Below are 14,914 nucleotides of genomic sequence, written 5' to 3' on the forward strand. Positions count from 1 at the left end.
CAAAAACTATGGTTTAATGTACTTTGATTTTTTGTTTGTTTCAGATGGGACAATAAATCTGGTTCCTGTTATTCCACCTTAGGCAAAAGTGTAAGTCCATAATAGTTTAAAAGAGTAAAAATGGATTTCTTTTCTAGGATTTCTGTTATGCTGGCACTTTGTATTTTTTTCCTGACAAAATACATTTCATAGTTAAATACTTTTGAGGTACTGAAAGTTATAAAGGTACAGAAAAAAAATAATGTCATAATTTGATTACCTATAATTTAGTATAATTCCTTCAAATCTTCCTTTATAAAATGTTGCACAATTTTGTGACCTGCTTCTTTCCCTTATGATTATATCATAAGCATGTTTCTGTGTTTTTAATGTCTCTTTATAAATATAATTGCATATTCTGTGTTTTGCCATTGTTATAATGATTTTTTCTTTTTGTTTGGTTAACCTGGCTAGAAATGTAGTTAACTTATCCAATTTTGTTTTTTTTAATAGGCTACGATTTTTTTTTTTTAACGTTTATTTATTTTTGAGACAGAGAGAGACAGAGCATGAACACGGGAGGGGCAGAGAGAGAGGGAGACACAGAATCTGAAACAGGCTCCAGGCTCTGAGCTGTCAGCACAGAGCCCGACGCGGGGCTTGAACTCACGGACCGTGAGATCATGACCTGAGCCGAAGTCGGACGCTTAACTGACCAAGCCACCCAGGCACCCCAATAGGCTACGGTTTTAAAAATATTTAAAATTTTCTGTGAAAGCTGAGCCAACTGTAGACTTCCTATTGTTTTTTCTTTCATTATATGTTTACTTTTTTCTTGGTAAAGATTTTATAAATAAAGCTACAGATTTTCTCTCTGCTGCTTCCTCCATGTGTAATTTAATCTCTGATAAATAATTTGAGTCAGAACATATGGAGAAATTATTGTTTTCATCTATGACTCTAGAAGGTGGTTTTCCCCCCAACACCTTCATTTATATGTTGACTATCTGCACACATTCTAAATTTTAACCATTTTGGTTGCGATCTTTGAAAAAATGCTTCTTGGTTCCTAATGCATTCTTAACCTCACTAATGGTGAAATAATTTTTTTCAGAAAAATATATATGTGGGGGAGGAAAAGATACTTATTGTATTCTGGACATTATTCTATAGAATCAAAGTTGAACAAGATGTAAGAGATTGCAAGTATATCAGCATAGTTTCTGACATTTCTTTCTGGACTCATCTCACATTCTGTTTTCCTTATCAGATGACCTCATTTTAGTCCGAAGAACCAGCTTGTGAATGATAACTGGAGGGGTAGTCAGAATTGTGATTCTGGCCCTGCTATCACATTGGACCTTGGGATCCCTTGGACTAGACAATCTAGTTCCTTCCAGTTTAAAATTTCTATAGTTCTGTCTTTGCCTAGACCAGGCTAAGTATTCCTGTTGGACCATAAACAGTATCACAGCCATTTGGCAGCAGCAACTAGAAAGGGGATTCATCTTTCCATTCATTTATTTCTTCAAAGATTCATTGAGCAGCTACTCTCCCCACCAGATCACTGTGCTAAGCAACAGAGAAACTAAAAGGGTTAATGCTTTGTTCAATCAAGGACCTTGCTGTTTAAAAGTAAGGCAGGTAGGTGAACAAGTGGCTGTAAGACAGGGTGATGGGTGCTTATGATTGGGAGCAGTCAGGGAAGGCTTCCCAGAGGAGGCATCTCTGGAAGACGGGAGGAACAGGAATGAGGCAGGTAATGAAGGCTATTGGTTTGAGACAGAGGATACAGGATGTACAAGGCCTAGTAAGTAAAGAGAGTGAGGTATGTACTCTTCCTTGGAACTTGAGAAGTCTGTTACAACTGGAACACTGAGACATGGAGAGAAGGGGAAGAGGAACTGATGAGTCCAACTTTGGACAAGTTGAATTTGGGTGCTGGTCAAAAGAAAATTCAAGTATGTCTGTCATCAGGCAGCTGTGCACAAGAGCCAAGAGATCTGGTTAGGGATACAGAAGAGAGTCATTAGCATGAAGAGGTCACTGAAGCCACAGGAGTAGATGAGATCACTTAGGAGGAATGGGTGGAGTAGCATGTTTACTGTAGTTCACAGACGAGGGAGCTGTGGACTGGCTTCAAGGAATTCATGAAGTGGGTACAAAATTTTGTAAAAATTTCCATCATATTTACTTTAAATATCACCTTAGTATCAAATAAATTTTAAATGTCTAATTCTGTTCTTGTGCACTCATCATTGAGACACGATAGTCTAGAAAAGTTTGTGGCTTTCAGAAATAAAAGAAAGCACACTCTGCCATTAATATTACCCACACATTCCTTCATTTACTTTGGGCCTATATCGAAAAGACGCCAAAGCAAAAGACAAAAGTTAATGAATTCAACTTTTGGTTTTACTATCATCAATGAACACAACAAACTTTTTCTGCCAAGGGCCAGATGGGAAATATTTCTGGTTTTGCAGGCTACAAGGTTTCTGGTATAATTACTCAACTCTGTATGAAGCCAACCACAGATGACACTATGTAAACTAATGACGATGGTTACAATCAAACTTTATGTTACAAACTTTATTTATAAAAACACGTGGTGGCCTTGATTTTATTTTATTTTTTGAAAGAAGGCCTCATTTGAAAAGCCTGAAAACTTTTCCAGAACTTGAATTTGTAGTCCCACAAAACCTGGTCTTGAAGATTTCTACCAGATTGCTGATAATGTTGGAATGAGTTTGTAACTTAGAGCAGTGGAAAAACTAAAAACATTGCCTCTTTAAATGTTCTTTTGCTCTCCAGAAAAACTGCCAATTCCCCCCTATTATTTTGAAGCAGTTCAGGGAAGAACTGAAAGCTCTGTCATTCATTTCAATTTGCACCTGGATGAAAACAACCACTCTCCCGAGTGCATCCAGCGTCTGGGTTTTGTTTGTAGTATGAATGCTGACTTTACCAAAGATGAATTCTTACTTTGTGAAGAGCATTTTCCTGCCCATCAAAATTTGGACTAGAAGAAAAATCCATGTACCAGATAGAGCCGTATAAAGGGTAGCAACACATCCAGCTGTGTGGCTTAGAGAAGTAAATTCCACCAGCTCATTATCTCAATCACTGTGTACCACAACAGATCAGACTAGACCCACAACTCTGAAAGAAATCTTGTCAATTTCACTGGCAATGGGGTTCTGAAGCCCTGCTTTTCTAGGTGGCTTTGTGGAGGAACCAGAGCAGGATAGGAAGTTCTTTCTTGGCTTTCCAGAGAAGAGGTGTTAAAGAGCATGACTGAAAATAGATAGAAGTACTGTTTTCATTTTTATTTTTTTTAAGAGAAAAGAGTCTTTGGGGAATTTACTAATGTTGGGCTTACTCACAGCTATTTTTTTTCACCAGTGAACGAGATAATCTTTTGATTTGAGGCTCTGTAATCAATATTATGAATGCAACTCTATTTGCTGTCTGGGCTAAGTTGCCTTTTGAAGAGCAGTGGGGAAAGAGATATCTAATGGAGTCTTCTAACGTTGGAGGAAGTACTTCAGCAGGCTAGAATAAAGTGAAAAAGCCTTGTCAAGTTCTTTGCATGCAGAAATCGTAAGACACATGAAAGTGGCCTTCAAAAGGTTCAGACGATATTATAATTAGGATATGGATTTATAATCCTTTTCTTGCCCATACAGATATTGTCAGTGATATAAGCCAGCCAAAGATGACTTCATTGTGCTGAGGACAAAGGAACTGATGTGACATAATTTTGAGTAAAAGGTTTTAGAGAATTCTGGTGCTGTCTGACACAAGTCTCCTTAGATAACTTAATTTGATAGTCACAGGATTTTAGTACTTGTTGCCACCAGAATGAAAGTCTACATTGATTTGGCTGTCAAAGTTGATAAGCATATTGCCATGTAAGAAATCTCTATAGAACCTCAACATTTTATTCAAGTCAAATAGCAGCCTTCTCATGGAAATTCATTTTTAGGCTGCCTTATAATTTACTTTTTCTTTCACTTATAAAATGAAGGGATTTGTTTCAATTTTTCCCCAGGAATTTGCCATTAAATTTGCATCAGAGTTTGATTAAATATCATGGATTAAACAAATGTGTTTTATTGCCACTACCCATTAGAATCTGAAAGCGACAGGGGTACCTGGGTGGCTCAGTCGGTTAAGTGTCCGACTTTGGCTCAGGTCATGATCTCGCGGTCCGTGGGTTCAAGCCCCGCGTCGGGCTCTGTGCTGACAGCTCAGAGCCTGGAGCCTGCTTCCGATTCTGTGTCTCCCTCTCTCTCTGCCCCTCCCCTGCTCATGCTCTGTCTCTCAAAAATAAATAAATGTAAAACAATTAAAAAGAAATTAAAAAAAAAAAGAATCTGAAAGCGACAGAAGTAAAATTTAAAGGGACATCATCCCCTAGGACAAAGAGAATAGAAGGGAGACAATGCAAACAAAAGCTTAAAAAGGAAAAAACCTTCTGAAAGCCAGAAAGTTCCTGATATTCCAGAGGAATAGCTTGTAACTTAAACAGCTAAGAGTGCTCCAATGAGAAGTCTGAGACACTTTGTAAAGATGTGTTATCCCTATATAAACTATCAAAAGACCCAAATCTCCAACATAAGGAAAACACTGTAGGCAAATTTTGAGTTAATGTACTTCAACTCACTGTCTGAAGTGGACTCTCATGAGATTCTCACAAGGACCCGTGACAGAAAGTAAGAAAATAAAAGAATATGCTTTGCAGACAAAATGTTAAAAATGTTAGAATCAGACAGGTCCTTCTGGATCGTGTCATTAATCATCTTAGCTTTCAACGAGCCTCAATGAGCCATTAGTGGCAAGAGAGGAGTCTGAAGCCTGGATCTCCTGACTCCCAGGTCAGCGTCTTTCTTCTTCAGCTCACTGCCTCACCGTCAGTGAGCCTGTACGTATACGTAATAAAGCAGCATAGAGGTGTAATCCTCATACCTGATCCTGGATACTGGAAGACATTCTGCTGCATCTGAGGATTGATTCCAGTGCCAAACTGTCCTCCCATGTTTCCTGTCATGCCTCTGTTCACCATGCTGTTGCGGTTGGCCAAGGTTGACTCGGGATTTGCTGCCAGTTGTGAAAACGGGCTGGTAGAAGCAGGTGGGGTTCCTGGATTTGTACCATAGTTTGGTGGGTAGGGAAATTGCTGCGGAGCACCCTGAGGAAGACGGGGGTTCCCCATTTGAACTGGCAGTCCAGATGAGGGAGGGAGGTTGTTCCCAAAGCTTTGTTGCCTCATGAGCATGGCTCTTTGCTGCTGTATTAGCTGCCTCTGTCGGTGCTGTTGGCTGTACAACTCCCGCTGGCGCTGTGCCAACATTTGGGCGTTCAGGGGTGGCTGCAAAGGAGAAAACAAATCCTCACTTATTAATATTGTTATCGTCGCCACCTATTTTGGAAAGCTTACAGGATAAAGCCTAGTAGCTTGGGACAACAAAATATGTAGCAATTATCACTATGACTTCGATCTTATCTGACTTTAGGTTGTTACGAGACTTTTTTCTTTTTCATTTCCCCCAAATTTACTGTGTTTCTTAGTCCCCTCCCTTTTTAATGTTTACTTACTTATTTTGAGGGAGAGAGAGAAAAATCCCAAGCAAGCCCCATGCCACCAGGGCAGAGCCTGACATGGGGCTCGATCCCACGAACCACACGCGATCATGACCTGAGCTGAAATCAAGAGTCAAAACACTCAACTGATTGAGGCACCCAGGTGTGCCCCTGCCTTTTTGCACTAAGATCAGTTATTCCACTTTCATGAATAAAATGTGATTATAGTTGATTTTAATTTTCTTCATATTTCCTATATTTTCCAAATTATTTATAATGAACATGCATTACCTTTACAACTAGAAAAACCTACAAATACTGTTTAAAAAGGAAGAATCAGAAATCCAGGATCCAGTGCCAAATAAATTGTTACTTAAAAAGAAAATAATTCATTAGAAATAAAATAATAAACAGAAATAAATAGAACCAGCTATTTTATATCATTGTTGCAGTAAAGACTGCTCGAGGCATTGGAGTACATATTTTAATAGCTGTAATACTAGGAATGATAAAAGAAGCCATAAAAGTAGGCTAAAATCACTTTTTGGTCTAACCCGTAAAGCAATATGGCATGTCAATAAAGCCTTCCTCAGAAAATTTCAATTCAGACCGAGGATCAGGTTAGAGCATATAGCTCCTTTAAAATTAAACTTGCCAACCAGATATAGTCCAATCTAGAAGAAACTGTGACATATGACTTTCTGACACAAATCATCTTTATGTGAATTCCAAAAGTGGGGTCTTCTTTCCTTATAACCTAATTAACCTTGTATGACCTAATCACTGATGTTTCTTAAAACAGAGAAACCCAAGTATGGATCCATGAAGACACCAATGTCTGCTGCTTAACAGTAGTTTCTGTCAATATTTATCCTTTTGGTTAACAGTTAGCTTCCTGTATTTGCCCAAATCCATCTAGGTGCATTTCATGGAGAAAAGAAAAGTTGTTTGAATCCTCTCTAAAATTCCTCATCTCCCAAATCTGTGTGTCACCTTGGTTAAGGAAACATAAAAAAAGTGGTTGAAGCAAAAATATTAAAGTATGTGTGGAAGTTAAGCAGGGAGTGAGTACTAGACAAGACTCAGAAGGCTACCCAATTCTTTTTATGTTTAAAGTTCCAGTGGCTCGGGGTTCATATCCAAGGATTGTTAAAACAAATGAAAAATAAATAGAAAATGCTGATGCTCGGACTGAGCAGAGAACACAAGGTAGGTAAGATAACTCAGCAATGTAACTGAGTTTTGATCAGGTTTCAGCTACCATTCACACAGTTTCTTATCTAGGCTTCTTATTACTGGTATTATTTGGGATAGCAGTAAGAGTTTTCTACTTATTCATCGGGTATCTAATAGCAGTGACAACAATACCAATAAAACCAAACAGGGAACCCTTGGCTTCAGATCAAATATCAGTAAGGGGTATCACAAGTCAATTATAAATTCATTCTAGAAGAAAGCTGGACTACCACATAAGAAGATCAATTCACAGACCATTTCAGACACTCCAGTCAACACTTGGAGAAACACAGCTTGGGCTGGAGGAGTACTAACAATGCCTGGTTTTCTCACAGTACCTGAGGTGTAATCTGCTGCTGCATGCCTGATCTCATATTGATGCCAACGGGAGTGTTTGCTGCAAACTGGTTTAAGATAGCTTGCCGATTTTGGTGTATCAACTAGAGAAAAATGTAAACAATGAGATATCATATTTCTATATGCAAACATATACTTTGGCCCTCACAGAGTGACACAAACTTTTTATTGATTACTAACAAGTTTTAGTATTACAAGTTTAGTAAGATTATTTCCCATGTTTATTTGCCAAAAGGCTGGCAATTCCTAACATTTATCAAATACTTCTTGTCTACAGAACACCAAATATGACAAAGCATTTAAAAGCAGAATCCATATTCATGTACATATATATATATATATATACATATATATGCAAATAGGTATATACACATATCGTACATACAGCGTACTTTTTAAAACACGCTAATAATTATTTCAGTCAAGTACAATAATGGAGAGAAAAGAAACATCAGCCCTTGGTCTTAAACACTTGTAAATATAAAAGTAAGTATATAATAGGGCACATTCTATAAAAGTTTGGAAGATGAATGGAAAAGTTGAGGCACTTCTCATTTGAAGACTGACTGTCGGATGGGTACATATTTGGGGAAATCCAACATGATTTCATTCACTGAAGAGAATTATGTAAGAAACAAATGGTTTGAGAAAATAGACTATTTATTTAACTAGAAGAAGTAATTACTTTAGACCAGCATTTCCCAAATTGGTGTTCTAAAGAACACTGTTCTGCAGGATATTAATAGATGTGCCAGGAAAATAGCATGCTGTGCTGTATTAAGTATTGGAAATGATGGGTTACACAAGGTGAAACAGATTTCTTTACTGCAGTAATTCTATGAGCCTTTAATTGACCAAAGCACACTATGGATCTTCAAGAAGGCGTTATACTATGCAACTTGTTCTCAGAAACCTTTTTTCCTGACACGTAGCCATTAACATGACTACAGAACAATCTTGTATGGAACGCTAGTTTGGAAGATGCTGTCTGTATTGGACTTAGGGTTCCAGGTCATAGGCATTCCTTAACTTTATCAGGTAACAAAACAAGCATCCTTGGAAGTGATATTTCCTGATAATCTATAGCTTAAAGAATTTCTTGCTCAATAATTTGATATGAATAAACTGTTCAGAGAGATAACAGCAACAATATCAATACTATTTTGTGTTTATATGGCATTTTATAACATAAATTACTAATAAACACATTAACATGTCAATATAGTTTACATTTTAATACATTTAATATATTCCAATATACTAAATGCAAACTAGAAAGACTAAGAAAGTTTTGTAAGAAAATCCATATTGTTGTAAAAAGTGATGAAATCACCCATTTCCAAACAGCTCAATTCTTAATTCTGGTTTCATTAATTTTCTCACTCCCATTAGGTCAGAAAACAAACTGTTTTTGGGGGGAAAGCTCAACAGAATATAAGGATTAAAATGAAAATTTTCAGGCATTTGTGGAATATGATAAAACATTTGGAATCGCTTAAAAAATAAAGATATGAACATTATGGCTTTAAAAGTCAAAGGGACTCTTAAGTACAAAAATCTATATACTTATTAAATTCTACAGACCACAGACATACGTTTAAATAAACCATGAACTTTATGAAGATTTATAAAAACACAAAACAAAACAAAACTAACTGTACGCAAGATACTACATAAGGTTTGAAGGCTAAAGAGGTGAGCATATTTCTTTCCTCCAGGAATTCTCTGTTGAGTGGCACAGGCCAATACAGAATGGCGCCACCCACAAGTGCTGTACGTGTGTATACAGGGATGTCTACAACTAACTCAGCCGAAGACGTGAAGGGAGGGACCAAGGGCATGAGTGAGCTCAATGGGACCTTGAAAGATGAGAATGTCAGCTGGCAGGAGGATGGCAGAGTTAACCTGAGGCAGAAAGTACAGCGAGTCTAAAAACAGAAGACAAAGCAATGAGGACAGGTGAAAATACACGAATACGCAGTGATGAAGACAAGTAATGTTGCTGGGGGAGTGGGAGTTGGGATTCCAAACTCACAGCTTTATATGTTCTTGGAATTGGGAGACAGTGTGAGAATGCAATGGGTGGGGATGGAGGAAAGATGCCTGAGAAGTAGTAAAATTGAGAAAATAACCTTAGGAAATATATTACTACCTTGGAAAATAAACAGGCTATTTTTGGAAGTAGAAGAAATTACTGCAATCTACAAGCACTTTCTGCAAAATTGATCTGTTTCTGCCCTTGAAATAATTCTTATTCATTTCCCCATCCTCCCCTTGACCATCTCTGTGCACAACCTGACTAAGGCAGTGTACAGCTGCCTCACTCTGACCTACTAAAATGCTACCGATTATCTAGCAAGCAGATCAAGCTCTATTTCTGCCAAGGAAGTCTTCCCAAAATGATCACCATATCCTTTAACTCCTCGGAAATCTTGACTTTTGGTTGGTGGGTGGAGAGAGGTCAGTAGTCTTTACAGCTGGGGACATAAATTCAAAAGTCTACAGAGGCCAGGTCAAAAGACTTCTATTATAAAAGGAAATGTGGGGCTTGAGGCCAGTGGAACAGTACAAACTCAACCCACATGTATAAAACACCCCCCCCTCTTTCATACACACACACACACACACACACACACACACACACACACACACACACACACCCAGAGTTCAGACCAGCTGACATTTTGTCTGTCTGAATGTTTTTTTTTTTTTTTCCAATGCCTTACCAAGAAGAAGTCCTTCTATAGGAAAACTAAAAGATGATTACCTAGCTAGAGGTTCTCAATCAGGGATGATTCTGCCCCACAAGAGACATTTAGCAATGTCTGAAGACATTTTTGGCTGTCTTGGGGAAAAGCTGCTACTGGCATCTAATGGGTAGAGGTCAGGGATGCTGCTAAATGTTCTTAAATGAATGGGAAAGTGCCCTATAACTAGAATTATCTATCCCAAACTTTCAAGAGTGCCAAGATTGAAAACCCTGATTCAGCCACCGTGTAAATTTTTGACAAGGAGTTCTTTTAAAGAAGCTCATTCTTACATCAGGCAGTTTTCATGGTCAGAATTCTAGAGGTGAAATTTGCCTCCCTGTATTTTCTGCCCTTTGATCTTAGTTCTACTTTCTGGTTACTTCTATTTTCTATATAATATAAAAAATTATCAATAGTGGTTCTTCTACCAGATCCATACCCTTCTTCAGTACCCTAACACATAACACAAGTGGACTTGACTTGTTTTAAGATGGCTAAGTAATCACATTTCTTTACCTGTCTCAACTGTTACTCCCTTTTCAAAAAATTTTTTGTAATATTTATTTATTTTTAGAGAGACAGAGACAGAATGCGAGTGGGTTAGGGGTAGAGAGAGGAAGACACAGAATCCGAAGTGGGTTCCTGGCTCTGAGCTGTCAGTGCAGAGTCCAACGCAGGGCTCAAACTCACGAGCTGTGAGATCATGACCTGAGCTGAAGTTGAATGCTCAACCGACTGAGCCACCCAGGCACCCCTCCCTTTTCATATTATCCTTTTCTTGGGAGTATGAAGACCCTTGCTGGAGAAGAAGAAAACAAAACTAGAACAGAATAATTACATCTCTTATCAGCCAATGTTATACCATTTTCTACAAGCAACAGGTCTACCCATTTTTGCTGTTGTCCTTTTCTGAAAATAGAACTTTAGAAATTCTTTTTTTTTTTTTTAAGTTTTTATTTATTTTTGAGACAGAGAGAGACAGAGCATGAGCAGGGGAGGGGCAGAGAGAGAGGGAGACACAGAATCCGAAGCAGGCTCCAGGCTCCGAGCTGTCAGCCCAGAGCCTGACACAGGGCTCGAACTCACAGACTGTGAGATCATGACCTGAGCTGAAGTTGGACACTTAACCAACTGAGCCACCCAGGCGCCCCATCAACTAATGCATCTCTACTAGTTTCCTAGGGTGTTTTTCCTCCCCTTGCCCCCCCCGCCCCCCACCAACTAGGGATTATTCATAACTATATAATAAAATTTAAAATCTTAGAATCTTTTTACTCTTTGTGTACCATATTCCAGTCAATGAGATATAGTTAAGGTCAAGAAATAGGTTTTTAAACTGATTTTCTTAAAATCCATTAAAAAGAAATAAACTGTGATGTAGATCTGAGTTTGTACCTTTCTTTTTTCAAACCATCAGGCACTGTCCTAAATTCCTGCCTATGAGATGTTTTACATCTCCTGTGTTTGGCAAGAGGGAAGAAGGCATGAGAGGATATGACCAACAAGTAAACAGATGATTTCAATCTAGAGAGATAAGTGTATTATGAACACCATGTTATGAATCTGAGATATTCTGGATACTAATCCTTTGTCAGTTATACGGGGTTGCAAATATCTTCCCTGAGTCTATGGCTTGTCTTTTAACCTTGTTTATGGTATCTTTTTTTTTAATGTTTATTTATTTTTGAGAGACTGAGAGAGACAGAGCACGACTGGGGGAGGGGCAGAGAGAGAGGGAGACACAGACTCCGAAGCAGGCTCCAGGCTCTGAGCTGTCCACACAGAGACTGACGCAGGGCTCGAACCCACGAACCACGAGATCATGACCTGAGCCGAAGTCAGAGGCTTAACCGACTGAGCCACCCAGGCGCCCTGTTATCTTTTGTAAGTTTTAAACTTGGAATGCAAAAATCAACCTTTTCCTTTATGTCATTTTTTTCAGGGCCACAGAAATCTCATATTCACATTTAGGTCATTAAAATACCCAGAATTTATTTTTGTGCATGGCATGAGATAATGAATCTAATCGAATTTTTTCCCCTCATGGACAGCCAAACGTACTAGCATTTATTCTACAGGCCATCCTTTCTCCACTGATTGCCACTTCTGTCCCTTATAAAATCTTTATATACATCTGAGTGTATGTCTGGGTTCTCTACTGTGTTCCAATTGGAAGAACTGTCTATCCCTATGACAGTTCCACATTGTTTTAAGTTCCAAAGCTTGGTTTTAAATCTTGGTATTTGGTAAGGCAAGTTCATCCTCCTTCTTTAAGATTTCGTACTCATGCTTCTAAAATAAAGTTAGCATTTATTTGTTAAGTTTCATGTTGAGATTCTGACTGGAATTCTACTGAATTTAATTAATTTCAGAACAATTGTCATCTTTAAAAAAATTTAACATTCATTTCTGAGACAGAGAGACAGAGTACGAGTAGGGGACAGGCAGAGAGACAGGGAGACACAGAATCTGAAGCAGGCTCCGGGCTCTGAGCTGTCGGCACAGAGCCTGGTGTGGGCCCGAACCCAGGGACCATAAGATCATGATCTGAGACAAAGTCAGACACTTAACCGACTGAGCCACCCAGGCGCCCCCCAAAATTGCCATCTTTATGATAGTCTTTCAACTCACTAATATCTTCGTTTGGATCTTTTTTTTAACTTGCAATTACGATTAATAATTTTCTAAGTTTTATAAATTGAGAACATATTTTGAAATTATATTTCTTAATTGGTTGTTGATAGTAAAAAGGATTGCTATTAATCTTTATTTCTTGGGTTTTTTTTTTTTTCTAGAAACACTGCGAAACTTCTCAATTAATTCTAAGTCCTCTGTAGGTTCTCTTGGATTTTCTACATAAGCAGTTGTAGTGTTCGTATATGATTATTTTGTTTCTTTCTCATGTTTGCTTTCTATTTCAAAATCACTTAATTTATAGTGTACCAATTTTTAGTGTTTTTCTTTTTCTCTGCACTAATATGAACTTATTCATTTAAAATATACATCCTGTCATCTAATGGAATTCAGGCAGGAGAAAGGGCAAGTGTTCCATCTCAGTTCACCAATTTGATCCCAACACGTGCAACTTTAAATAAACCTCCATTTCTTGATTTTGTCAGGTATTGTTATTGCCAACTCACAGCCATTTACCCTCCCCTTCCTCCTCAATGACAAACTAGGAGTCTGTTCAGCTGACTATCCCAAATCATGCACAAGGGGTTAACTGTGTGCTCTAAGCCAATCCTTGCCATCAGGTGGTTAAGGGTGTACATGTGACTCAGTTCTGGCTGGCCAGACATGTGAAAAAACAATTTTCCCCCCGTTTTCTTTTTTTGGAGTGGGAGGGAGGAAAGAAGGGCAAGAACCTGGAAAAAGTTTCTTGGCTTATGGAAAAAGATGCACAGGTGCATGTGATATTTGTAACCACTGGAGCCATTTTTCTAGTTGCCAGGGATTAGAGAGTAAAAAGATAGAAAGAACGTAGGTCCTTGGATAACATTCTTGAGCCTGTGAGGTAACCGCACCTCAACCTGTCTCTACTTTGTATCATCTCATTATCTGAGTCAAAATACTTTTTAAAAATGGTTTCACTCCTTTGAATTGATGTTTTTTCTTTCCATGTTGCTGAAAGCATCTTAACTGAAACGATGACTGAGATAAGCCTTGGCCAGACCTCGCAGAGAGCCCTTAACTCACACAGAAGACTCCAAGCATTTACAGACTGTGGACTGGGATGTCCCACTGTTATACAGAAGAACTTATGGTCCAGAACCCAGAAAGTAGGTCTGGATGATGAGGCTCATTTGGTAGCAAAGTATTGTCTTACACGGCATTATAGGTTGTTTTGTGTACTGACATATCTCAGGGCTCAAAACTTTCTCTAACTTGATGGATACTTCACTCTGTTGGGTTACCAAGACCACCAAACTTTGGACATGTCTCCCTGATATTTAAAGGAAGCAACAAGGAGCCACATTCGTCTATTTGCACCCTTATTTCATGTGTACCCTCTGCATTGCTACCTCCGCTTATCAGCTGTTTTAGGAAAAAATCAAAGTAAAAGTGATTTTTTCCCCAACCTACGTGCGAATTATTATCTCATCCACTCACAAACCTAACCTAGACTGTTGATCTGGCCTTGCTCAATGAACCCTTGCCTTTAAACAGTATTTACTGACTCTACCCTGTAAAATGAAAATCAGCACACCTACGTTTTCCTCTACTTTTTGGGTTAACCCTTAATCACTACTTGCACTGTTATGTAAGTTTCCAGTTGTGTATGTTTGGAATATTCCAAGCTGATGGGAAGTTCTAAAAGTTGCCTGTATCTCCTTAATTCTTTGTATTCCTCATAGTGCCTGGTAGTCTCCCTAAATATGTTTTGCAAATGACATGTTTTGTGAACCAATAAGCATTTCTTATTCTTGTGCTCTCTACTGAATAATGACAAGTTATAGCAAGAGGTAGTTTACCTTCAACTAATACTCAGAACACATTACTATTTCCTTTCTAGATTTCTCTTTTCTTCCCTCTCTTCCCCTAATTCCTCTTTCAGTTCTTTATTCCACCCTAGAATTTTAAATAGTATTCCTTTTTTTTGTTATTCTACCATTAATAATTTTTTCCTATCTCGTCTGGAGCTCCCTTTCTCTTTGTCCCTTTCATCATCTTCTTTTTAAGTGGAATGGAAACTCATTTTATATTACTTATTGTATTTACTGAATATAATTTGATAATAAGAGCTAGTGTTTAGTGTTACTGCATGCCTGGCACTATGTTAAGATCTTTACATGTACTAACTCATCTAATCTACACACCGCCGATGAGGTAGAGGGGTTATTTATTAGTCTCCTTTTATGGCTATAATCAGAAATCAGAGGCTTTAAAAGGGTAAATCATTTGATTGCCAACCCACCTAAGTAAGGTCAGAAGTAGGACTTGAATCTAGAGCTCCTATAACATTATATAATATTGCCTTTCTAATATAATTTAGTTCCTTCTTTCTC

General features: G+C 38.2%; 1 protein-coding gene across 7 annotated transcripts in view; it reads right to left on the reverse strand.

Moving 5' to 3' along the window:
• NCOA1 (nuclear receptor coactivator 1) overlaps positions 1 to 14,914 on the reverse strand; it is a 186,474-nt gene that overhangs the window by 18,127 nt on the left and 153,433 nt on the right. For 6 of the 7 annotated variants that reach the window (XM_047067823.1, XM_047067824.1, XM_047067821.1 and 3 more), the window contains 2 exons: positions 7,140 to 7,241; positions 4,951 to 5,353 (listed from right to left, as the gene is read on the reverse strand). In XM_047067823.1, the coding sequence (XP_046923779.1) occupies positions 4,951 to 5,353; positions 7,140 to 7,241 (505 nt within the window). The remainder of the gene's footprint in view (positions 1 to 4,950; positions 5,354 to 7,139; positions 7,242 to 14,914) is intronic. The other variant, XM_047067826.1, reaches the window with a different exon arrangement.

Source organism: Lynx rufus, unplaced genomic scaffold (assembly GCF_022079265.1).
Source record: "Lynx rufus isolate CCGP_SWC_20201006 ecotype Redwood Valley unplaced genomic scaffold, mLynRuf1.p SCAF_8, whole genome shotgun sequence".
In the NCBI taxonomy this organism is placed as follows: Eukaryota; Metazoa; Chordata; class Mammalia; order Carnivora; family Felidae; genus Lynx; species Lynx rufus.